Source organism: Rhodnius prolixus, unplaced genomic scaffold (assembly GCF_049639745.1).
Source record: "Rhodnius prolixus isolate KJV_2025 unplaced genomic scaffold, Rpr scaffold_3, whole genome shotgun sequence".
NCBI classification, from domain to species: Eukaryota; Metazoa; Arthropoda; class Insecta; order Hemiptera; family Reduviidae; genus Rhodnius; species Rhodnius prolixus.
The window spans coordinates 16227162-16251399 of NW_027411603.1; the positions used below are offsets into that span (position 1 = coordinate 16227162).

General features: G+C 31.5%; 1 protein-coding gene across 1 annotated transcript in view; it reads right to left on the reverse strand.

The window, feature by feature from the left end:
- Positions 1-11499: 11499 nt before the first annotated feature.
- LOC141453676 (uncharacterized) overlaps positions 11500-24238 on the reverse strand; it is a 61858-nt gene continuing 49119 nt past the window's right edge. Inside the window, exon 2 of the mRNA XM_074127156.1 lies at positions 11500-11711. Coding sequence (XP_073983257.1) covers positions 11645-11711 — 67 coding nt within the window. The 3' untranslated portion in view covers positions 11500-11644. The remainder of the gene's footprint in view (positions 11712-24238) is intronic.

The following is a 24238-nucleotide window of genomic DNA, read 5'->3' on the forward strand; positions in this document are numbered from 1 at the left end:
ACTATTTAGTGATTGTATATTGTAGAGAGAGAGATTTTTTGGCCTGTAATGATTATTAAGAAATAAAAATTATAATTTTATCTTTGGAAATTATTATTTGATAATTTCACTGAAAGAAAAAATAAATATTTATTTATGTTATTTATCAATGAATAAACATCATTCGAAATACTAATGTAAATTAGTGAGTTGGATTTGTTTATTCTGGAAGCACTAGAAGAAGACACGTGCTGGATCCAAGTGATGGATGTAGTCCCACTCGTAGACCCATCAACAATCTTGACATTAAATTTGGACCTTCCCACCTGCTACCCAGCCACTTACAAACCCTCCGTGGTATTTATTTTCATAACTTTTCCATCCTTCTTGCAAATGTTGTATTTTCACACTATGGAAGTAAAAGAAATTTTCCACATGATTTCCACTCTCTCAATTTTAAATTTAACAATATTTAAGTAAAAACAAACGTTCCCAGCAGGCAGCTCGAAGTGGACTTTACGTGCATAAAGGCTGGGTTTCCTATACTAGTAACAAGCACTGAGTTCTGTCCATTCTTCGAGAACGAGCTTCTTCGGAAAAAGAAGACAGTTAATGTGTACTAACAACTTCTAAGACGACCTAACTGGATTTGGTGATAAAAGGAAAAGAAGTAAAACTTGGGCATCATCTCCAAAAGAATTTCTTTTGGTTCTACGTCTTTGAAAGGAAGAACTGCTCATAAGTTTTTGCCTGATGGAAAGCGAGTTAAAAGATATTCGTTATAGATATTTCTTATGGAGTAGCTAGACTAGTCAACAGACTTGGATAGATAATTGGCAAACGGTATAGGATGGGTTTAGTAAGAAGTGATCTAAAAAATTCCCTTAAATTATTATCTGTTTTAATACACATTTAAATTGTTTATTGATTGGTTATTGTTAAATGACCTGATCTAATTTTTAAATTTGGATTGAGATTCATATTTTTAAGGGTGCAAGGTTTTTATCACTACTTTAATATGTGATTATCTATATTTGTGGCCTGGCCTTATCTCGATAAAGTTTATTAAATTTAGGTATTGAAACAAAAAGTTAACTAAACTTGTGTTTGGCGATTTTTCAATATTATTTAGATTATAGATATATTTAAAATTTATAATAATTATCTATAAGTATTTAGAATATTATTTAGAACTTTATTTTTGTATTATTTGGTTGAGTCACTTTTTACGCAGTAATAAAATCTTGTAAAGTTACTTTCTTTCAATAAAGGTCTTTGTTTTCAATTATTTGGTTTAAAAAAAGAAAGTGCTAAGAAAATTTACTCACAAAAAAAAAAATCTAATAAAAAATTGTTGACCTTCACCAAAATAATATTGTCTCTAAATAAGAATCTGAAAATCAAATCTCCCATTCTTCTGGTTTATGGTTGGACCTTCAGGAAACCCCTTTCTGTCACAGAGGACGGTACGGTGGACGGTATTCAAAATAAAGCCAAAGTGACGTAAAAGGAAATACCGTATCTCTGGACTAATTATTTAGAAACGTTCACCTAAAAGATAGAGGCACACAGGTGTCAGGCAAAAATTGGATCTTTTCTTCACTAAAAAATGTTAAAATTTTATTAAAATTCCAGATAATAGAAGAGCGACAAAGAATCAAATTCCATCTTTTAACTTGATTGACTATTTCTTCATCTAAACTGCTAACATTTTTGTTTTTTAATTTAGGTTTAAAAAAATATAATTAATTTCTTAATTTAGAATTGATTCTCGAACTAAGTTATTTATAGTGTTTGATTCTCGAACTAAGTTAATGAGAAGCAGTTTACTGAGGAGACCGTCCAGTAAAACTTTACGGGCAGTTAACAAGATAAATGGTAAAATGGTAACAATTTTTCCGCTTTGTTAAATGAGATTTTCCTTGGGCAATATTTTTTTAGATTTCAGATAACAAAGTTTGTTTTTTTTCTTCTCTCTTGTTTAATTGTATGTAATATATAGTGTTAAATTACTAACTTAATAATTTAATTAGATGATATAAAAAATAATTGGCATTTTGACCTAATACTAATAAATAAGTAAAAGATAAATAACTAATGTAAAGTTTATGATCAAATTAATATTTGGTAATGATTCTGTGTAAAATATGTTCCACAGTCCAGTAGATGACAGGTCCTAGGGAGGAAAACTTGACATTTAAGCCAATAAAAAATAAATAAATAAATAAAAAAGGCCGAAATTGGCAACAATTAATCTTCTCTTTGGTTTAAATATTCAGTCACCAAAAAATGATGTGTCGTTATCTCCCTGAACTTATCAATATTCTTTAATAAAGTATAACTATTTCATTCCCAAACTGCCCTGCATTTTGGAGGAGAATTATTTTCGCTATTCTAAGGTTAGGCCACCGTTGGATACTTTGGTTTTTTCGATTAATTAAAATTAAAATTTTATAGCTGAGTCCCAGTTCAATTTAGATTATATTTGTCTGACAGAGTTTTATAAATATATCTGAGAATTAGGAATTGTACAGCTGCATAGTTTCTTCTATTGTTACCTTTTCGTTGCAGGATACTATTTCCATGACAACACATTCGGACGTAATTGTGACAACTTTCCAAAGAAGGCCACTGTATCCGCTCTAAACATTATCCGGTAATTAACTCGCATGTTCTTCCAGCAAGGCCATTGCTTTCCCCTATCAGTTTTTAGTGTCTGGTCCTCTTTGATTTGGTGGGGTAGGCCGTACCTTAATTTAGGTTTTGTTCGTGTGCATGCTTAGAGTGGTACAATGAATTGCACTTTGCACGCCCTGTTTTTCTTTCTGAGTTTGCTCAGATATTCACACTGTATTGTCACACACTTTCCTTGCGGCAATAGACCACAAAAGAAACAAAATACTTGTTTATTTCCCATTCCTTTTTTTCCTTCCAAACAATTGTTTCATTAGACTAAAGTTGCTGTTGTTCTACACGTAATTATAACATTTATTGGAAGTATATTTACTCCATATTTATATATATTTATTAGTTACTTTTCTCAATACATTTGATTTATGAATAATTTTAGATAATAAGAAAAGTTTTGTTTGTTAGAAACATGGTACATTTAATCGACTCGAATTAGTATCGGACTCTGTTCTAAAAGCAATGATGATTCAGCAATGCATAACATTTTGTCATAACTTACATTTTATTACTCACATTTAGATATTTTATCAATACATTGTCATATTTAATAACATTTCTCAACTATTTTCAGTGTACATTCACAAATCGTAATTTGTAAGTTCTCTATTCAATCAATTTGATAAGTGTATGGCAGAAGTGCAAGACAAATACTTAACACAAACCTAAAACCTAATTGGTTTAGGGGGAAAATTGTATTATTTTTTTCTTTATATATTTCATACATGTAAATAAGAACACAATAAGTAAATATGTGAATACTGAAGTCTGTCAAAACGTAGCAGGAGGAGAGAAACTACCCATTGGTAGCTCTCTGACTACGGGATGGTTAGGTCTGAAAGAGATCTCATGGTCATGGCGCTGCAGTCGGCATGGAGGATTCTCATTAATGGCTGCAGAGACTAGAGTCTGTACAAAATAATTATGACAATGAAAAAGTGTAGTTTAGTGTTGTTAGTAGCTGCTTTATTAACTGAATGTCTAGATCAGTGTCAATTGTCAGATTGTGACGGGGCACAAACTATTTGTGGTATTATTCAAGACTGAAATGTCTATTTGTCTGAGCTCCAGAGTTATAGATTTAATTACAAAGTTGTATGTACAATTGAAGTATGATTTTTAGTACATTTTAAGTGATTTTGTTCAGATTTAATAAATTAGTGAGTTGCTTGGCTTATTTTTTTCACAGCAAAATCGCTGGGGTGACTTAAAACAACATTAAAAAGCTATTATCTCCTCTTGCTATTGTGTAGAATTGTAAGCAAAACCATTGTCCGATTTCTTTGGATGCTTGGGTAGCTAAAGTCTGGATCTGCTTGTTTTGATAGGTTTGCTTTAAATAGCTTTTGTTGCTCTTCCTTTGCGATAGCTTCTTTGGATAGCAAAGGGCGAAGTGCTTTGTACACAGACTCGATGAAGATGGATGATGAGTGCTTTTGGCGGATAAAATCTATGTTAATATTAAAGCTTTTGTACAAAGTTTATTCACTTAGTTCCCCCTTATATTTGTTGCGTACACAACCAATACATTTTGCTCAGATCACAACAATTGAATTTTTTTATTTTTATAGCAGAGCAAATCAGGGCACATTTATGAAATAAATATTTGAGTCAAGTATTTGCTCCGTCAGCTATATTTTTCGTGCCAAAGTTATTATATTTCCGTTTTTAATAAAATATTCTGCTGCTCAGACAATGCTCCTATCATCAGACAATCAGTTTTGCTGTTACTTGGAGGAGAACAGCAGTATCAGAAAATCTTGTAGAAGTAAAGAAGGTAGTAACTCTGACAGAAATTTTAAAAAAATGTTCTATAATTTAGAACTGCTGAGATGAGTTGTCTAGAAGCTTTTAAATAGCACTTTTGGATTAAGTGGGTGCAAGCTAACTTAAAATATTGTTTCATGTACATAGACACACATCCTTCACATGATATAATTTCACAAAATTATATCCACATTATAAATAAAATTTTAATTAAAAACTATTGTTGGTATTAATAAAAGAATCAAGTAATGTAAAGATTAAAAACAATCATGATACATAAAATCTAAAAAATTTCATGGTAAACTTAGTGCCTGAAATCTTGATAAATATTTTTTAGAATGTAGTTTGGTAAATATCACAACGAGTGTTTCATATTACAGCAAATAAAGGCAGACCTTGACGTTTAGATATCTTCACAGAACGATCCATTGAAATTAACAAAACAGATGGTCCAATTTGTGAACTATCCAGCTGTTAATTCTATAAAATATTTATTGTAAGGTAGTTGACAAGAACTGTTAAGCTGTGTTAGAAATATTAATAGGTTTAAATTGCGCAGTGAAGCTACAATAGGAACCCCTCTCCTCATACATACACACGCGCGCGCGTGTGTGCACGAAGAGCCTACTCTTTTTATATAATTGTCGCATGTTCCCGGATTGCGTCAAACAGCCGTTGTAACTTATAGAACAGAGCTAAATGGATAGGACAGATTATAGGGCCTGCTTTCCAATGATGAACGGGCGATGGCAGCTGGGATTGGCTCTTCCGGTAAAGTTTTTAAAGAGACCAACATTATATAATGTGTAACATAAAATAAAAGTGAATTGTATCGTGTGTAATAATAGAATATAATAAATGATATGATGAGTAAATAAAAAAAAAAAACAATCTTTAGATATTTCGAAATTTGGGTGTAGATTACATTTTTATCTAGCAGTGAATGGTTTTCGTAATTCGAGAACAAAACATCATGGAAAGTTCCAAATTGCTGAAGTAAATTTTCGTTCCCATTCAGTGATGGTGGAACATCTTCCAATTAATTTATACCTCCGTACTGACTTCTTGATGCCTACTCAACACTTGGTGAAGAAAGGCATTTTAATGCACAATACCATTGATTCACCTCAACTTGAAATAAAGTACACCAGATGAACAGTAACACAGTGACTACTATTCAATCTTAGTATTGAGCTTAATTTCCAGATCAGACTCTTTATTACTCTGGATATACGAGTATGACATCAACATAACATATTGGTCCGCTAGGGTTACTAGAAGATATCATACTCGTTATAACAAGAACTACTGCAGTTCTAATTAAACGATTACACTAATAAAATAATAAGACAAATTGGTAACTAAAGAAAGTGTAAAGAGAGGCTATTAAAGGTTACTGATTGGAACTTACTGAATGCCAGCAATCCACCGGTAATCTCGATTAGTTCTCGGTTCCAATAATACTCCTCTCCTGTTTCCTTGTTATCCAACCTATTTAATCAGGAAAGCGTGGTACAGTTCCCAACAATATTAATGAAAATGGTTCTTTTCAGAATGAACTTGCTTATCTTGTAAAATGTTTGTGATTCCAATTTCATCCTTAATTGATTTTAGGGAAGATCTATCCAAATTTCATAATACCTTCTACCATCAACTTCTTCATAAAATAAAAGTTCTTATCGACCCTATCGATCTCTTCTTAGTAAGAAATATTATTCAGAAGACATTTCTTGGACTCCCTTAAATGTTTTCAAGGGTTGAATTACAAACGCAGGTGATTAATAATAGGATGAAAAATTAATGCCAGTTTCAGTCATGATAAACTTTATTATGCCGAGCTTTCGACCTAGGGACTAGGTTATATTTAGGGCTATAGTACATCTACAATGTACTATTTTACATCATTAGGGGGCTGGTTTGTCTTCTGTCTTTTCTGTTCAGGAACTGAACAAAGCTCGGCATAATAATGTTTATCAGTCCATGAATAGAAAAGACAGAAGACACACCAACCCTCTAATGATGTAAAATAGTACATTGTCAATTAGCCCTAAAGATGACCTAGTCCCTAGGTCGAAAGTTCGGCATAATAAAGTTTATCTTGACTGAAACTGGCATTAATTTTTTATCCTATTGAAAGTATGAATCAGTCACCAAAAATAATGAACAGTAAGTGATTAAGATTTGGTCACAAACTGTTCTGTAGGAGAACAGAAGCATAAAGTTACAAATGTGTTTATGATAAATTTTAATGAAACAATATTTAACGGTACTTTTTTCTTTCGATTTAAATACGTTATTTGGAATCAATAGAATTTTCTCCCAATAGTATTAGGAGAATAAATGACAGCATAAAACACTTTCCCTAATAATTGTTTGTTACTTACTTTGAAATTGTTGAGAAGTCCGGTAAGTCCATTAATATAAAGTTATAAAAATAATTTGTGCACATAACTTATTGGGTGCGTTTTTTTCTTTTTGAAGGCAACTGGTTGTGATCATTTTATTTTCAAAAAATTGGGCAAAATTGTTCGCCTATAGATTGTCTACAATCTTTCAAGATGATGTGTGTAAAGTAAAGCAGTCTCTGAAGTTTCATTACTAATTCGCCGCTTTTGTGTTAAACTTCAAATCATCGTTTAATTCTAAAATAAAAAGGGAGCGAATTAAGAAAAACAGGTATAAATAAAACAAAAACAAATAAAACGCAATAATAAAAGGAATACTTTCATTTTCTTTTTTAAAAAGTATTTTTCTTTTAACCATTACAGGCTTAACCCTGTTCAATATATCTGTATTAATCTAACAGTCATTAATTTTCTTTGTTTAATCTTTCATTTTTGACTTGGAACATAAATCACAAGAAATTGCAGAAACATGCATCATTTTCCATCTTTTTTTTTCCACCCAAAAAATATTTACAAAAATAAAATAAATAAATTGTATATGAAACAAGAAATTAATCTTCCCAACTATGATAATTTCGACAATAACTAGCAAAATGTTCAATAGATGTACATTTCCTTTTCGTTAGATTTACATAAGAATATATTACTAATAGGTACATTTAAATTTAACACTAATTCTGTTCCAAATTTTCATCTCTTTCCCCGTAAAAAACCACCCTTTTTTGTATACTCCTTTTATATTCAATTTTATTTTGTAATATGATTTAGTATTTTTTAAATATTTATTATTTATTTTGTATATAAAAAAAAATTATATAGAACTTCTTATTATTCGATATTGTTTTTTACATCAATGGAAAAATAAATTAAAAGAAATAGCGCTAACAAAACAAAAATACACAAACTTAATTTAAAAAGTTGAACAGAAATTTCATCAAAAGATCAATGAATAAAACAAATAAATGAACAATGTGTTTTCTTTTATACCAAAAAGTTATTTCTACAGAACTTGCTTTTATTTTTCATTGTAGTTATTTTATTCTAGGATCAAGTTTTCCAAGTACAATGTAGGAATGTTACATGTAAAAATAAAATGTTTCTTTATTTACCAGTAGGTGAATTTGCTGATTTATATATACAAAATTTACAACAAAACAAAGACTGTAAATGTGCCAGGATTGTTAAAACAATTGATAAAACACTGAATTTACAATTTTTCAATTAATTCAGTCAAATTGAATCGGGTCAAGATTGCGTTGAAGATTATTTTGGCGAGCAAAGTAAAATCGATTTTCTGCTTTTGAGATAATTCTAGAGTTAGTCTTAATTTGCCATTTTCAATTGTGGAACGAACCAAATTCTGCCCTAAAATGATGTTCTGGGACAAATTAAGAGATTTAGGACAAAACTAGTGAATTCTTTTAATGAACTAGTTAATAATATTGCCTCTTCACTCTTCGGTCTCAAGTTTAACGTTGAAATGAGCGAAAATTGGATTAGTTTCATACACACCACATTACCGGAAAACTATTGGATGATAAAATACAGCAGGCTAGCAGCGAATGGAAGATTTAATTCTTGACAAAATTGTTAACAATGCTAGGTAAAGATTGGTAATTTTAATCAGGGCACTATATCGGAAAAATAAGCAGTCTTTGATTTCATTTTGATTTCTTCTGAGTTGTACATATTATTTGCCTCAGTCAGCTAAAAGGTCAGATATTCTGACATAACAATTCGTACAGTTCAATGACTAACATCCTTTAAATATTAATTATAAAAATGAATTTTTTTTACTTTCTCAATTTGGCCTATGTAAACAGTTTTATTTTTAGTAAAAAACAAAAACAAAATAAATCTTTGGCTTGTAATTAAAAATTAAAGAAAAACGCGTAGTACCTTTTTTTTGTTAAAATTAGAAAATTAACTCTTTTTTTTTATTTAAAGAAAAACTCTAGGTACTTAACAAAAGAAAGTATTAATTGCACGTTGTTGTATTATATTTTGTACATATTTTCACAAGATTTTCCCTTTCATTTCCTACAATCTTACAACATCTAGAAAATATTTTTTCTTGTTACGTACATATGTATATTTCTCTCTCTATATATATATATATTTATTTATATTATATTTTTACAAATATTTTTATTATTTACAAAATGTTGAATTTTTCTTTTCGTACCTTTTTTTTTTTTTAATCTTTCATATAAACATTTTTTAAATTATATTTACTTTTAATAAATTAGGTTTTATATGATTGGTTTAAATTTACAATTTTGCAAGTGATCACTCATGGAGTGAAGTTTGCTCTTTGAGATTTCTTTTCTTTTAATAATTTTTGTTTATATATTTACAATTCAATTAATAATAATAATCAATAATCAATCAATAGTTAACTTATGATATTGTCCTGCTGATATATTTGTAATATTTTTTTTAAAAACAAAATGCAAACAATTGGAATTTAAAAATGTCATTCTTCTCATTTATATTTTTTTATTTTTACCATTAAAGCAGCACCAATTCACTAATTTATATTTTAAATACTTCGGTAGTGAGTTTTTCTTTTTTCTGTTCTTCTTTTTAACTACAGTCTGACCTATGGGATTGTTTAGTGAAACGGTAATGTTTAAGCTGGAAAAGTAGGCCAAGCTACACCATTGACTGGAGAAGTCCTCAATAAACATGAATGTTGTACTTTCTAGAAATGAAACGTCATTGAAAGAAAGTAAAGAGTTTTGATTTAAATCTATTTATTTACGGAGGAACAGAATTCACGATACTTTGCGCTTTATTATTGGTCCTGGATATAGTTTTAAATGTAACCATTTGGCCGATTGAATATATATTTATAATTAAAAAAGTCTGCCGTTTTTTTCTATTACAGAAATAAATAGACCTGGGAAAATGATTTCCCTTTTTTTGACTAGACTAAATTCAGATTCTCTCTAAATTCTAAGTCCTTCCAAAATTTTCAACATGCAATTTAGAGCAATGGGACTTGCAGAATACTCTATAAATTTTGTCTTTCGATTTTAAGATTAATTGAATTCTCAGAGTAAAAAATAATAATAAAAAAAATGATAGTCAATTAGGTAATTCTTGATTTATTTATAGAAAAACTGCAGAGATGTTTTAATAGGTTTTTTATTTTTTAGAAAGAGGGGATCTTATTCAAATTCCAAAGTATTTGCTTGCTAATGCGCGTTTTAAATTAATAGTTGTCTTGATAACTATTATTATTACTTCTGTGAATCAGGGAACAATTCCAATATTATTCCCCAAAAAAGAACAGAAAATTTAGTGGAGTATTCTCAAAATTTCCATCAAATAATTAATATATCGCCTTATCTCAAGTGAGTGTAAAGGATTCAATCAATCAATCAATCAATTCCGATAATAGAGATCGCTTATTAAAGTCTCAGCGTTTTGAGTGACTTTATTCTTTGCCTAAGCTTTGTTTTGTAACTAAGATGAAGCGGTTATTTTAGCCAAGTCTGGTGGCGCTTAATAGCTCTAAGCTGCGATATTTTAAGCCCTAAATAGTATTTGACGGAGACATTGCTAAGCAAACATATCAATTTGAGGTAATGTCCATACTTTTAATGAATTTTTTTTTGAGACCTGATCAGTTATAATGTTTCAACTTTTAAGTTTAGCATGACACAATAGACAATTATTCTCACTTTATTTAATACAAGTATGAAAGTGTTAATTAATGTTTATGGGTTTATTCTAGTTACTAATAATGAATATTCTCTGCTTTAGGCAGTTTTAAGTAAAAATTGCTAGATACAAAGTTATATAGGAGTCATCCTTTTCTTAAATTTTGTAGTAACTATAGACTAACTATAATCTAATTTATATTACAATCTTTTTTGACCATTATCACTGAAAGCGAATTGGTGAACTGAAGAAATACTAACTCGCGGTTTCTACTTCTTTAACCGGTTCTCGTATACGATAAATTGACTTATTAAATGAAAGGGCAGAATCTTCAAAGATCTACGTCAAGGGTGTTTATCTAAACATATATTTTCACCATTAAAACAGAATTTAAATTAAAGAAGTCAAACGTAGATTTATTTCTGATAAAAAAGAGATTGACACAAGAGAATACTGTCAGGAAAAAAAGATTAAAACAGGAGCAACTACACTTTATATCTGTGCATAAGAATACAAAAATAAAAATGGCTTAGGAAATACTTTCTCCTCAACATTCAGAAGAGTTTCATGATCGAAATCATAGTAGCAGACTGTAGTTAATACTATTAAATTATAATCTTTCTAAAGAAAATTAATTTTCAAGAAGAAAACTAAATGAAAAGATATGATTTCACCCCTGTAACTTTATTTACATTATACAACGATTTTTTTTCTGGTTCACTAATTCAAAATAATAAGAACAAAAATCAACATACAAACAGAAACATAAATGAAATAAACAAAAATTACAAATAAATAATAAATGTACACTTTGTAATTTAACCAACCAGAGTTCTGAATATTTAACTTATTTATTCTTTTACATAATTGTAATACACAAAAATAAAACAAAATTAATAATAATAATGAGGAATAACAAAGAGCTCTAGATCAACAATTAAAACTCTTAAAAAAAAAATTAATAAAAAATAAAAACTACACGAATTTATGTCCTATTAATTAGAATATAAAATAACTAACAGTTCTGTAATTTATATTATTTTTTTCAATTACTAAAAGAAAAGAGACAAAAAAAATATATATTAAAAATTAATGTTATTAAAGTCACAGCCATTGTGTAAATGATGAGGTTGCGGTCAGTCGCCGCTCACGGTCACGGGGGTTGTCCACTGCCAAGGACTGCTGTAGCTCTTTCCTTCTTGGCTGCAACAAATACAAATGGTTTTTTATAAATCTTTTGGAAAAACTTTGTCTAATAGTAAGCAAAATTCTTAAAAATAGGGTTAAGTGTAAGAAATTTTCAATTTACGAAACATATATTAACAAAATTATGGTTTTCCTTTTAAAATGTTCGGTTTGATGGATATATTTATCACTTGGACAGTCTATTGTCAGACAATCATACGCTAGTAACCTTGATACCACTGGGGGGTTATCATTGGCGCTATAATTATGTCAGATTTACATCCCTTAACCCTCAAACCACAAGATGCGGGTCGGATCCGACCCGAGGCGAAAACAAATTTCCATTGTTCCCCCCACAATTAACTCTTAGCGATTAGACTCGGTATACCCTTTCTGTGAGTCCTTAGGAAGAGGCCACACTGTTTCCGCCGATTCGGTAAGGGTCTCTCCGCTCTCTAGGTTTGTATTTCTTTCAGTAAGTCAGATTCTGGGTCGGATCCGACCCGACCTTGGTATTAACGTTATACGTTTTGTCCTGCACAAGTGGAACAAAAATGAAGAAAGTTACTCTGGAGATGCACGTTCGACGTTTCTCAAGAATCTTGCGTTTGCCTTGACGCTTCCTCTAGAAGAAAAAAGATTGAAAAACGAGCGTTTTCCAAAGGAATTACTCCTTACGATTGGAAAATATGTCCTACTTGTTCCCACTGATAATGGCGAACAATCAAATGATTTTTTTCCTTAACAATGTGATAATTTTGTTACCACACCACTATTTTTCTTTAATTTTCATTCAAGCTTTTTGTAAACTGTTTTGTTTTTATTGAAACAAAGTTCCTTTTTCAAGTTCATTTCTTCACTTATTAGTCCATTCTAAATAGACTAATGCCATAAAATTATACAATTTATTAAAAAATTTAAACATTTTATATAGAAATAAATGTGTTATTTTGAGTTATATTTGAGTTTTTCACTGTAAGCAAGAAAATATAGTATCGGGTCGGATCCAACCCTACCTTAGTGTTCGTGTCAAGAAAATTCATCTTGTGGTTTGAGGGTTAAGAATGTTATTACTCTTAGCAGAATTTGGCAACTGTAGCCACTGAAGTACCACGAAACTTTATTGAGTACGATCGAGTTACAACTAAAATCATACTAACATACTGTGCTTGAAGATTATTACAAGGTAAAGGGGTTCATTTGCACATTCTGGAAACTTTCTGAAACGTCACGACAAACTTTTCGGAAGTATTAATTGTCAGCCAAAGCCTAGAGCTCTCTCTATTAGAATAAACAGCTGTTTCTGGAGTTGCTTGACAGTAGCGTAGCCACACACAATGTTGTCCTTATGTAGAAGCATTTTCACAGAGATCTTTCTTTAAAGAACTACACAGAGAAAATGGGAAATTCAGAATAAGAACGCATAGAGTATCTTATTTCCCCCAAATGTTATTTACTAATCTAGTCAAAACAAGTCAATGCACTCTTTCATTGATTTCAACAATATTTATTACTAATATCATTAGCTAAAAGAAAGTTCGTTATTCTATTCTGAGAGTTAACTCCGTGAAAAATCTCATTTAAATAATAATTATTTTTAACCTTCCATGTTTTCAATCACAGAGAATCTTCAACAAAGTGTCTTTGCTAGAAGAATAGAAATTCTTTCTAATTTATTCCACAGCCACAAACAAACCCAACCACGGTTTTTCCTCCTCGTCTAGTCGGCTGTTGATTGTCACATAAGAAATGTTATGAACTGTCACGGTCTAAATAACAATGCCAACTTTAACAAAGAGGCTAAAGGAATATGTTTCATTTTAAATTCTACTTCTTGCAAGCAAACCAACTGAATATATACTGCAGATTGTTATAAATCAGAATATGATTTTTGTTTACAGAGATTTATTCTATTATGATAAGAACTATAAAAGAAAGTTGAAATTCTAAGGACCAAATAAACTGTAAATTTATTTACGCAATGCACATTATTTCTTTTTGAATAAAAACAGTACTGAGAATTTTACTATTCCTTTGTTTTATTACTTCGCCTTGACTTCACTTCTAGTCATTATTTTACTTAAAAGTTTTTTTTTCTAAAGAAATGTAGATGGAATCCCACAGTTATAGCAGACTATAGTAGAATGTAATTGATTGCTCTCAGTCCAGCAGTCAATGACACCCACAAATAGACAAACAATAATGAAATAAGGAAATTAAGAACAGGGAAACAAAGTTAGAAATGGGGCCAAAACTAAAAATCTGTTACTGCTTAACATTGAAGGAAGTAAAAAGTGCCAGATTGCGGAAATTGACTATACTTGCAAATACACTCAAATGACAAAACTCGCATTTTATGTTAAAGACTGGTAAAAGTAGCAGTAAATTATTTTGAAACGAGTATAATTGTAGATTTCCATGAAGTAAGAATCTTTCCAAAGAAAATGTGCATCGTTTGAATCGAAACCATTCTTCTGTGGTTCTGTGGTTCGACTATGGAAGCCCCGGCATCAGGAGGGTTTCTGCTACCGTTCTAAGTTCTAAAAAACTTGTAGTCTCCTTCTAGAAGAAGAAGCTGTAATGAACTTTATTGTGAAAATGAACAATAAAGGCTGAGTTCATCAACTCCTAATGAAGGGTTCTGCAATAAGGCCATCCAAAAAATGGGCAATAAAGATCGAACAGAAAGGTTCATTTCCGGATACATTTAAAAAAAAAAATTCCCATTTTCGGCCCTTTGATTTACCTTTCCCTTCTATTTGAATAGCCTTGCACCCTTGAAGGATCTATGAATTTCCTTAAAGGGGAAAATGTTTCAAATTTTAAGTGATACAAAATGAGTCTGTCACAAAAGATCACTTTTGGCTAACCAACGCTCCTCAAACTGCAACGCGAATAAGCTTTAATGTTCCTATTCACTATCATGATAATATAATAATAATAATAATAATAATAATAATAATAATAATAATAATAGGGAAGGGATTAGCTATGAGGTTAGCATACTGGACTCCCACGCGGAGGTCCCGGGTTCGAATCCAGCAGCTGACCCTTAGATTTTCTCTTCCTAGGAGCTTCTTACAGCTCACTGTCCGGTGATGGACAGTGTTGTCTGTAACGAGAGAACACTGTCCGGAGGCCGGCAGTGCACTGAAAAAAGCTCCGGGCGCTAATAACCTCAGCTGTTGATGCGCCAAAAAAAAAAAAAAAAAAAAAAATAATAATAATAGTAATAAGGGAAGGGATTAGCTATGAGGTTAGTATATTGGACTCCCACGCGGAGGTCCCGGGTTCGAATCCAGCAGCTGACCCTTAGATTTTCTCTTCCTAGGAGCTTCTTACAGCTCACTGTCCGGTGATGGACAGTGTTGTCTGTAACGAGAGAACACTGTCCGGAGGCCGGCAGTGCACTGGAAAAAGCTTCGGGCGCTAATAACCTCAGATGTTGATGCGCCAAAATAATAATAATAATGACATAATAAATATAACAATTCACAATTGTCTTTTGTTTTTTAATTATTTCTTTCAACATATTTTTTTAAATGGTTACTTTTAATCATCACATTAATTTTTATTGAAAATGAAAAAATGAAAAGGCATTATAGGGATGGAAGCGAAAATAATTACTTTTGGAAAACTACAACTTAGCAACAAGATGTCGGCCGGAGTAAGAAAAGCTACTTGGTATTTAATCTTTAACAGAGTGTTTACAATTGTTTTTTGTTGAATGTACTGTATAAGACTCGTGGGACAGATAAAGCGTTGGCAAAACATCTTATCTTAAAGCAGTTGGCTTTTATATTATTTATTATTATTTTAAAGCAGCAATAAAAGTAGAAAAAACTGCATTTTATAACTATTTCAGGGCCAAGCAATTTTATTGTTGTAAATTTTCATTTGTTTTTATGAAAAATAAGGTTAAAATAAACTCATTTTCTCCGTATGCAAAGAACTTTTGGAATGTTAAGTCCATTTCTTCAGGACATTATAAAGAGAATAATGTAAATAAGCACAAACTCCCAATCAACGTTCTTTAGTTTAATCTACTTTAAATTTAGATACTACTCAGCCTAACTAAATAATAATCTATTACAAAACGCATCATAAATTACAGGACATGCAATCTGCATAACAGTGTAAACTTGGCCAATGTGACCGTGCGCAATTTGGAACTAATCATGCATATTTAATTGTGATTAATAAACATTTAATAATGCATGTATTATACATATTATGTAGAGTATAACAACATGAATGTTTTGGTCAACCATAACACAGCATGCACTGAGGTAATATTGGCTGGGATCTTGTATGGGGAGGTTTATTTTAATGGATTTGTAATGCTACAATGTTGTACTAGAGATTCCACCATATGTAACGTATAATTGTACTAAAGAGTCCAAATTCTACGATAGTACTGTTAGGTTTATATTAAATCGCATTATTGAGCTATTAAGGATTGAAGCTTATTAGAACTTTTATTAATTACCTTAGAGTTTCTACAATTAAAGTATAATATCAAACAAAAAAAAAAACTCAGTTCTGACATTAAGAGCCAATTCAGTTCTCACCGATTCCAGGCAAAACAAATTTAAACAGCTTTTACGAAAAAAACAAATTTAATGATGCCAACTTTGCTTTATTCTACTTTCAAAATCTTCCTACCGACAGAAATCTAATGATAAAAACAATAAGTTTTGTGTTAGCACAAAAATTAATTTAAAAAAAATACAATTAACTTTATTTACCTATCGTCACTCGCAAATCGTTCTGATCTGCTAAATTTTTGAATACTTGTTTACAATACTCATGTTAATTTGATACTGTTGAAAATATGTTAGGTTACGCAGAAAAGGAAAATATCGATTGTGTTATTCGATGTAGAACTCAACTTTTTGAATCCCTGAATGATTTCAGAACAGTAATCCATAAATACAGGTTGATTTATCAGTTTGGTAAAGAGAATTTGACTTCAACTAAGTTCCCTTCAAACACTACCTCTGCTACCTCAGTAAACTTGGTGAAAATAATTAATGGGGATCACGCAATTGGAACCGCAATATCAGTGAAATTAACATTTTGTTCCAGTCAGCTACTATAGAGACAACTTGATGACAGAAGTTGTTTTTTTTTTGGTGGAAGTTAAGGTTCTCTACATTAATTAATTAATCTTTGAAGATTGTTGAAAATAAGTAACTGATAATGCCAGAAAACAAGAATGCAATGATGAGTGAAACAAATGAATCTTATTGCACATCTCTGCCTCAAAACAGCTTTAAAAATTATTTTCATTAGAAAATATTCCAATTAAAAGATGGGAAATCCAAAACAAAACGGTGAGAGGCTGCAGAGAGGTACTAGGTTCGATATTTTTTGTCTTTGCCTAGGATTTTATTTAATTTGTTATATTTATTGTTAAGTATGTTTGCTAGACGCCTCCGTTTACAAATCCAAAATTAGAAGTTGAACATAAAGCCCGTCTGGAAAACTTCCACTTTAATCCTTTTGTAATCTCTCCAAAATAAAGTTTTCTAAAAAAAGAGAATATAAGTTATGCAAATTTGAGAAGATCACTTCTACTTTGGGAACAAAAGCAATGGAGGACTGTAAAAGTAGGTGAGTTAATGCAATAAAATTCTTATTATTACGGTTTCAAAATTCCAGATATCTGACTTTTCCAAACTATGTTTACATTCAGTCATAATTTACAGCGTTCACTTCTTCTTTGTGATGCTTCTTCATCAACATATAAGTACGGTGACCATTCGTACTGTTTTTGGCAGGACAGTACTGTTTTTTAAGACGCTGTCCTTCTTTTTTTTTTAAGCATAAATGTCCTGTTTTTTATTCATTTGTACTGTTTTGTACTGTTTTTCAATGAAATTTTAATTATACTCAATGAAATTAATGAAAATATGAATATTTTTTCGAAGATTTATGTATGATTTTGTTAAGATCTGATCTTCATATTGTGAAAATTAGATATATTTGTATATTATTGTCGTTAGTATAGTTTTAAAGAATGTGACATTAAAACAAATTTTGTAGTAATTTTAAAAGACTGAATATTTTTTCTATTTACAAGAGTTACTATTTAAATTTTGTTACTAATTAATAAGTGTATAGTGCAAGAAGTCGCTCAGTTTCGGTTGAACATGGGCCATATTATATGGCCATTGTTTTGTAATAACCGATCTCGAGTTAATAAACGTATTAATATTTTTTATAGTTTTTTTTTGCTCCTTGTCCTGTTTTTTGATACAAAAATAATGGTCACCGTACATATAAGAGGTTATATCTTTACAAATAGTTTACTTAACCGAGATTTACAACCTGCTCTTACTATCTATACCATCAGCGCCGGCCCCAGAGGCAGTTTCCATTAATAAAATTAGAATTTTCTAATGATCTAAAGCGAAGAAAATTCCTGCACTAAATTACAACTTTTTTTTTTGTTTTTGTTTAATCAACTCTTTAAACCGTAATTAGTAAAATATTAGTAATACTATGTCGTCGAAAAGGTAGTAGACGTAGAAACAATACAAAAAGAATAATGGAAAGAAGGTGATAAAGAAATGGTAAGGTTAGAAGGGATAGAAAGGGAGCCAGTGAGTCGTGACTCCCTTAATGCCCTGTCTGGCGATGTGCCCCGTCCTTAACAGTCACAGATCCAGGGACAGACACTAATGAGACACTAAACACAGTCTGTGTTACTAACGGAGGCAATGCCACTCCCACATGCAGCGCATTCCATTCCTTAACTCTACTTTGTACACACACTTAACTACGTTTAACAGTAAATCCAATCTTGGTATTTTTAACTTTAGTGGAAATGTCTACAGAACTCTTCTCGCCCTGCTTGGATTCTATTGGCTACAATTACTCGTCCAAAACTCGATAATAGCAACAAAATTCAAGGGAAACATTCCATTACAATAAAAGTTTCAAGAAAACATCGTTAGAAGAAAGCTTAGAGATAAGGAGATATGTTTGTTCTAATCAAAGTGATAAGGCATAAAAATAAAAAAATATCAAATTATTATCTTATTAAATTTGGAGGAATCACAGAAAAACTGTTAGAAAGCAACGCTGAAAAACATCGCAAACAAAAGCTTAACTCTTTTTTTAAGCAACAAAACTGCGCAAAGTGAAGCAACATAAACATAACAAAAACATCAAAAAAAGAAGCTTAGTATCGCATTTTTGTTTTTGTTTTGGCGTCCTACGATGGGTTTAACAGTTTGAATATCTTAAAATTTAATCATGGAATAGGTAGCAGTATCTAGAAATCGGAGAATGGTTGCTGGAAACTTCATCTTCTGGTCTTAAACTTTCCCTTCTTTCCATCAGTTCAAGTCAATGGTTACCAAGGTAAAAAGTTATACCGTCAACACCAGTCGTTCACCAAGATAATTATAAAAAAAACTACTTTACTTCATGGTTCACTGTATAATGTTTGAGACTAACTATTTAGAAAAACAAAGAGATATTCTTTGTTCCAGTTTTTAGGTAAACGATTCAACAAGTTTTGTGGCTTAATAAGTATTTAACAACTTTAACAAATATTTCTTTAGTTGATAAAAAAAAAAATCAAGTGATAGAAGACCAACTTAAATTCGAAAGTTCGTTAAGAACATTATGGAGCTTCAGTTCACACCCATCCAAAGCTTCCACAGAGCTTAATATGGACAAAACTTCTACTGTTTTCAGTTGTGCCGCGATAGATTAAATAAAATAAATTCAATAGTTTACTGTTCCCCTAGAAAGTGATAATTTTATACTAAAATATTTAAAAGATGTTCACCTCAAATTACATGAGGGATAGATACTCGTACATAAAGTAGTGAATGAAATTTTACTTGGAGCAGAATATTTGAGAATAGTTCATAATAGATAAGATGAAGACAAGGATTCTGGAAAACATTAAACCGACAATAAGAACTACGATGATGTAAGGATGAAAGATTCTCAACAGGAAAAGGCCTTTTAAAAGGAGTTATCATCAATAAAAGAAAGTTTCCAGCAAAAATTGTGATTGACGAAACTGTCCAGAAAGAAGAAAACAATCCAAGAAAACATTACAAAATACCTACAAATCAACCTGAACATTGCTTGATTGGAAGAAGTAATATGAGAGTAACAAAAGAGGTAAGTTATTTTTAGTATTTGTTTTTTTAATTTTTTGGAGGCCTCTAAGGGGATACACTTCAAGATAAGTGAACATTAATGTCCATAATTAGCCCTAGAAGGGAAAGTCGTGGTTTATTTTTTTATGACTGGTAACACAACTGTGGTTATTAGGGCCAAAGCCTTCTTCAGTACGCAGTATTCTCTTGATACAGACCATCATCGGAAGAGTGCAGTAAGAAAGGGTAGATTTGTGAGCAGACGCTGGAAACGGTTTCCGCATGCGAATCCATTTCACTAACCATTGCTTAATCCTTTCCAATATTAATATTATTATTATATTATTTCTCAATTTTCCCAGGCATGCGTTTAAATGCAAGGGACGACCTAAGATATTCAAAGTTACTCCCTGACCTACTACCACAATTAATCGGATTATACAGCAGTTATATACGATACTTGCTTTCTGCAATTGCATTATAATAAATCCTCAGTCCATTTCTAGTTCGTGCTAATCTTCTTTGAGAGATCGAGTGACTTCTCCACCATGGCAATTGTGAGTACTGAGTGGCAAATTCTTGTATAAACTGCCGGTTCGTTCGGTACTTCTTATCTTCTCAAAATTGCCAGTTATGAAGGTATTTAAAAGTGCTTTCAGGCCCCCGCTAATGACTAATCAGACTGATTTCAGAGTCAAATTATGATCGGCCTGTCCTTTCAATTAGGACTATGCTATCTCAATCAATTGTAAATTATTTCAATTGAAACATAAAAGCTTTTCAGAACTTACTAATTTCATTTATAGATTACTTTTAATTCCAAATTAAGCAAAATTTTGCTGAAAATGATTGGTTTGTGTACAAATTATTCACATAATTACACACTTAATCTGAATATCCTTTCTAATAGCATTAATTGAAAATAATTAATAATAAGATTGAGCGAATCGTACTTGGGAATGGAATTAACAATTAGTATTAATATGCTATTTAAAAGCTCGAAGAGAGGCGAATAAAAGTCCAACTTTTTAAACAATTTTATTAAGAAAGAACCAATTAATAAGAGACTTATGTCCAAGCACTCAAAAATAATTTTATAAAGCCGCCATGAAGAGTATTTGTTAGAAAAGACCCTCAAAAAGAGAAGAGGCTGGATGAACGTATTGGATTATAATTGTGAGATGAATAAGAGGGTAGTTGGAGGGGGGGCTTAAGTGGTGAAAAATTAAAAAGGGGACTCAGGCCTTAGGCCAGCACGCTTCGCTAGAGCATTCTTCAATGGGGCGTTAATAAAACTTGAAAAGTGAGCTTGATGATTTGTGATTAGTAATTTGCGCATAAGTAAGGGGATCTTAGCGATCTTTAAATTAAAATAAACATAAATAAATCTGTAGAAATGACTGGAAAATATTTCAAATTGTCTCCAGATAATGAAGAGTTACTCAGCATGTCAAGTAACAAAAAATTCTTCAATTCGAAGATATCAATGAACCATACAGATTAAAGAAAGTCATAAAAAGAACTATGATGCAATAATTCGAGAGAGCTGAACATAATACATATTTAAATGTCATTACGAGAGCGTTTTCGGCCTTCCAGCATTAATTATTAATCAGGATATTACGGATCCACGTCTATAGTTCTAGATCGCTTCTAGGTAGGAATTCCACACTTGGTCTCAGATTGTAAGAACTATAATTAATTACAGCTGCTGTGTGGTGGATCAATCTATTTGCAACAACTTTTAATATTTCCAAAATATTTTTCTATTCAAATCTAATAAATATTCAATTAGTATTTATTAATTAACCCATTGCACAAACTTTTGTGGATTTCAGTCTGGGTCAAGAGTCGACCTAGATCTCAATGAGAGGAGGATCCAACTATCCTCAACTACTGTCGAGGGGAGAGGGATGGCCAGGATGCCCCTCTAGCTGCCCAACTATACCACACCATTCACAAAGTACCACCTCCACTACAGATCGCAACAACAGTAAAAACATACTTTTTTTTTTTCATTTCAGTTTAAAAAGAAAGGAGGCTGGAGGGCAACGACCTCAAGGCCTGATTTATTTCTTCGATACACATTATTTGAGTTATGTACGAACTATCTGACAACATTTGGAATCACTACATATGTTCATACTTGTCAAGTTATTCAAATGTTAGCTAAGGTAAATATAGCTATTTACAGTGTAGCGTAATTTCTTAAATTCTAATTAAGTTAAAGTTATTAAGCAAATGCTTTTCTTTTGTCATCAATGAGAAAAAATTTAAAGTCACAGTAAGTTCTCTATAAGTAGATAAAAATCAAAACAGGTAAATTGCAGGTCGGATTTGGACTTAGATTTACACTTATTGTAAGTTTTTTGCACTGAGTGAGAAAAGCAAAGGAATTGCTGTCGCTATTAAGGATTAAGAATGATTTTTCTCATGAATTGGTATCCCGCAAGAATTGAGGGGGATCAATTATTATTATTTTGGTACACACAAGTCATCAAATAAATTTAGAGTGGACAAAGCAATTCTCCCAGGCTTGGCCAAACAAATTATTATTTTTACAAAAAAAAAACCTTACCACTGGTTTCGCTCCTTTAGATATGAATTCTTGAAACAGAATAGATTCCCAAGGGTTGGTCATTATGATTAGCCTTCCTACCAGATATGTGGATAACATTAGGGTAATTGGTTTATACAGAATAACTAACTTTCGAGCAATGATTGGATTTTCCTCTACTTCCCGGAGAATTGACCATTTCTGCCTCACAAGACGACAAGAAGATAGTTTTCTTTAAGAGAAATTGTAGCAATTTTCCACGTATCCCAATTTTCAAAATAGATTTAAAAAAAAATACAGGAATACTTATTTCCCATGTGAATTATGTGCAGGCTTATATTATTATTAATTTACTACAATAATAAACTTGGATTTATTTTGTTGCTAATTGTTTCTTCAAAAATCTAATTTCTACTTTGAACAGGCGAGTATTTACAAAAAGCTAGTGAAGTTAAGAAGAAATAATAGTTTCTGTAAATATCTTAGAGCGAGTTATTCACAGAACAGCTTCTGATAGCAATATATCGCGTACAAATTATGTTATACAAACTTTCCTCATTGGTATATTAAAGATGTTGGGGTCATATTCTACCACATAATACTGGCTAAATATAATATTAAGATAGGTTTATGACATGATATTAAGGTTTTATCTATAATATAATTACATAGAAGGTGAAGTACTCTAAATGTTTAGTTAATGTTAAAAGTAGGCGAAATTCTGTTACCACACCAAAAGGAAAGTAAGTTTATTTAATAATATTTCAATAATGATAATAATCATTTACAAATAATAAAACCACCATTCACATCAAGTGTATTAAAGAACATTCTTACAAAAATCATTTTACCGAATCATCAAACTGGTTTTAAAAGTTGCATAAAATCTATCTCATACGAGGGTCGTTTGAAAAGTCCGTGCAAAGTCAGAGAGTTAGCACCACTGGCGCGTATCGAGGTTATGTTTAGTTAGTAGCATCTCTTGGAAGAACACACACCAAGTTTCAGCCAGATCGGTCTATTTCTTTGTGTTTGGCATTCGTTTGAATCGAGGAAGTCGAGTGATTTTCAAAAAATGGACGAAAAAGAATTTCGTGTGTTGATTAAACACTACTTTATGAAAGGCAAAGCGCCTCAGGAGACTGAAGAGAAGCTTGATAAACATTATGGTGACTCTGCACCTTCGATTAGAACAGTTTATAAGTGGTTTCAAAATTTTCGGAGTGGCCATATGGGCACAAGTGACGCTGAACGTTCTGGACGCCCTGTTGAGGTTACTACTCCAGAAATCATTGATAAAATCCATGATATGGTGACAGATGGCAGAAGAGTGAAGGTGCGTGAGATTGCTAGTGCTGTGGGCATCTCGAATGAACGAGTACATAATATTTTGCATCAACATTTGGACATGACAAAGCTATCCGCAAGATGGGTGCCGCGATTGCTCACGCTTGACCAAAAACGAAATCGTGTGAAGTGTTGCAAGGACGGTTTGCAGCTGTTCCAGAAGAATCCGCAGGACTTTAAGCGTCGTTTCGTCACTGTGGATGAAACATGGATACATCACTACACTCCTGAGACCAAAGAACAATCTAAACAATGGGTTACTAAGGGGGAATCTGCGCCAAAAAAGGCGAAGACCGTTCCTTCGGCCGGAAAGATTATGGCGACTGTCTTTTGGGATTCGCAAGGAATAATCCTCATCGACTATCTGGAAAAGGGTAAAACTATTACAGGTGCATATTATATTCATCGTTATTGGACCGTTTGAAAACCGAGCTGCAAGAAAAACGCCCACGATTGGCCCACAAAAAAGTCCTTTTCCATCTCGACAACGCACCAGCTCACACCTCAGCAGTTGT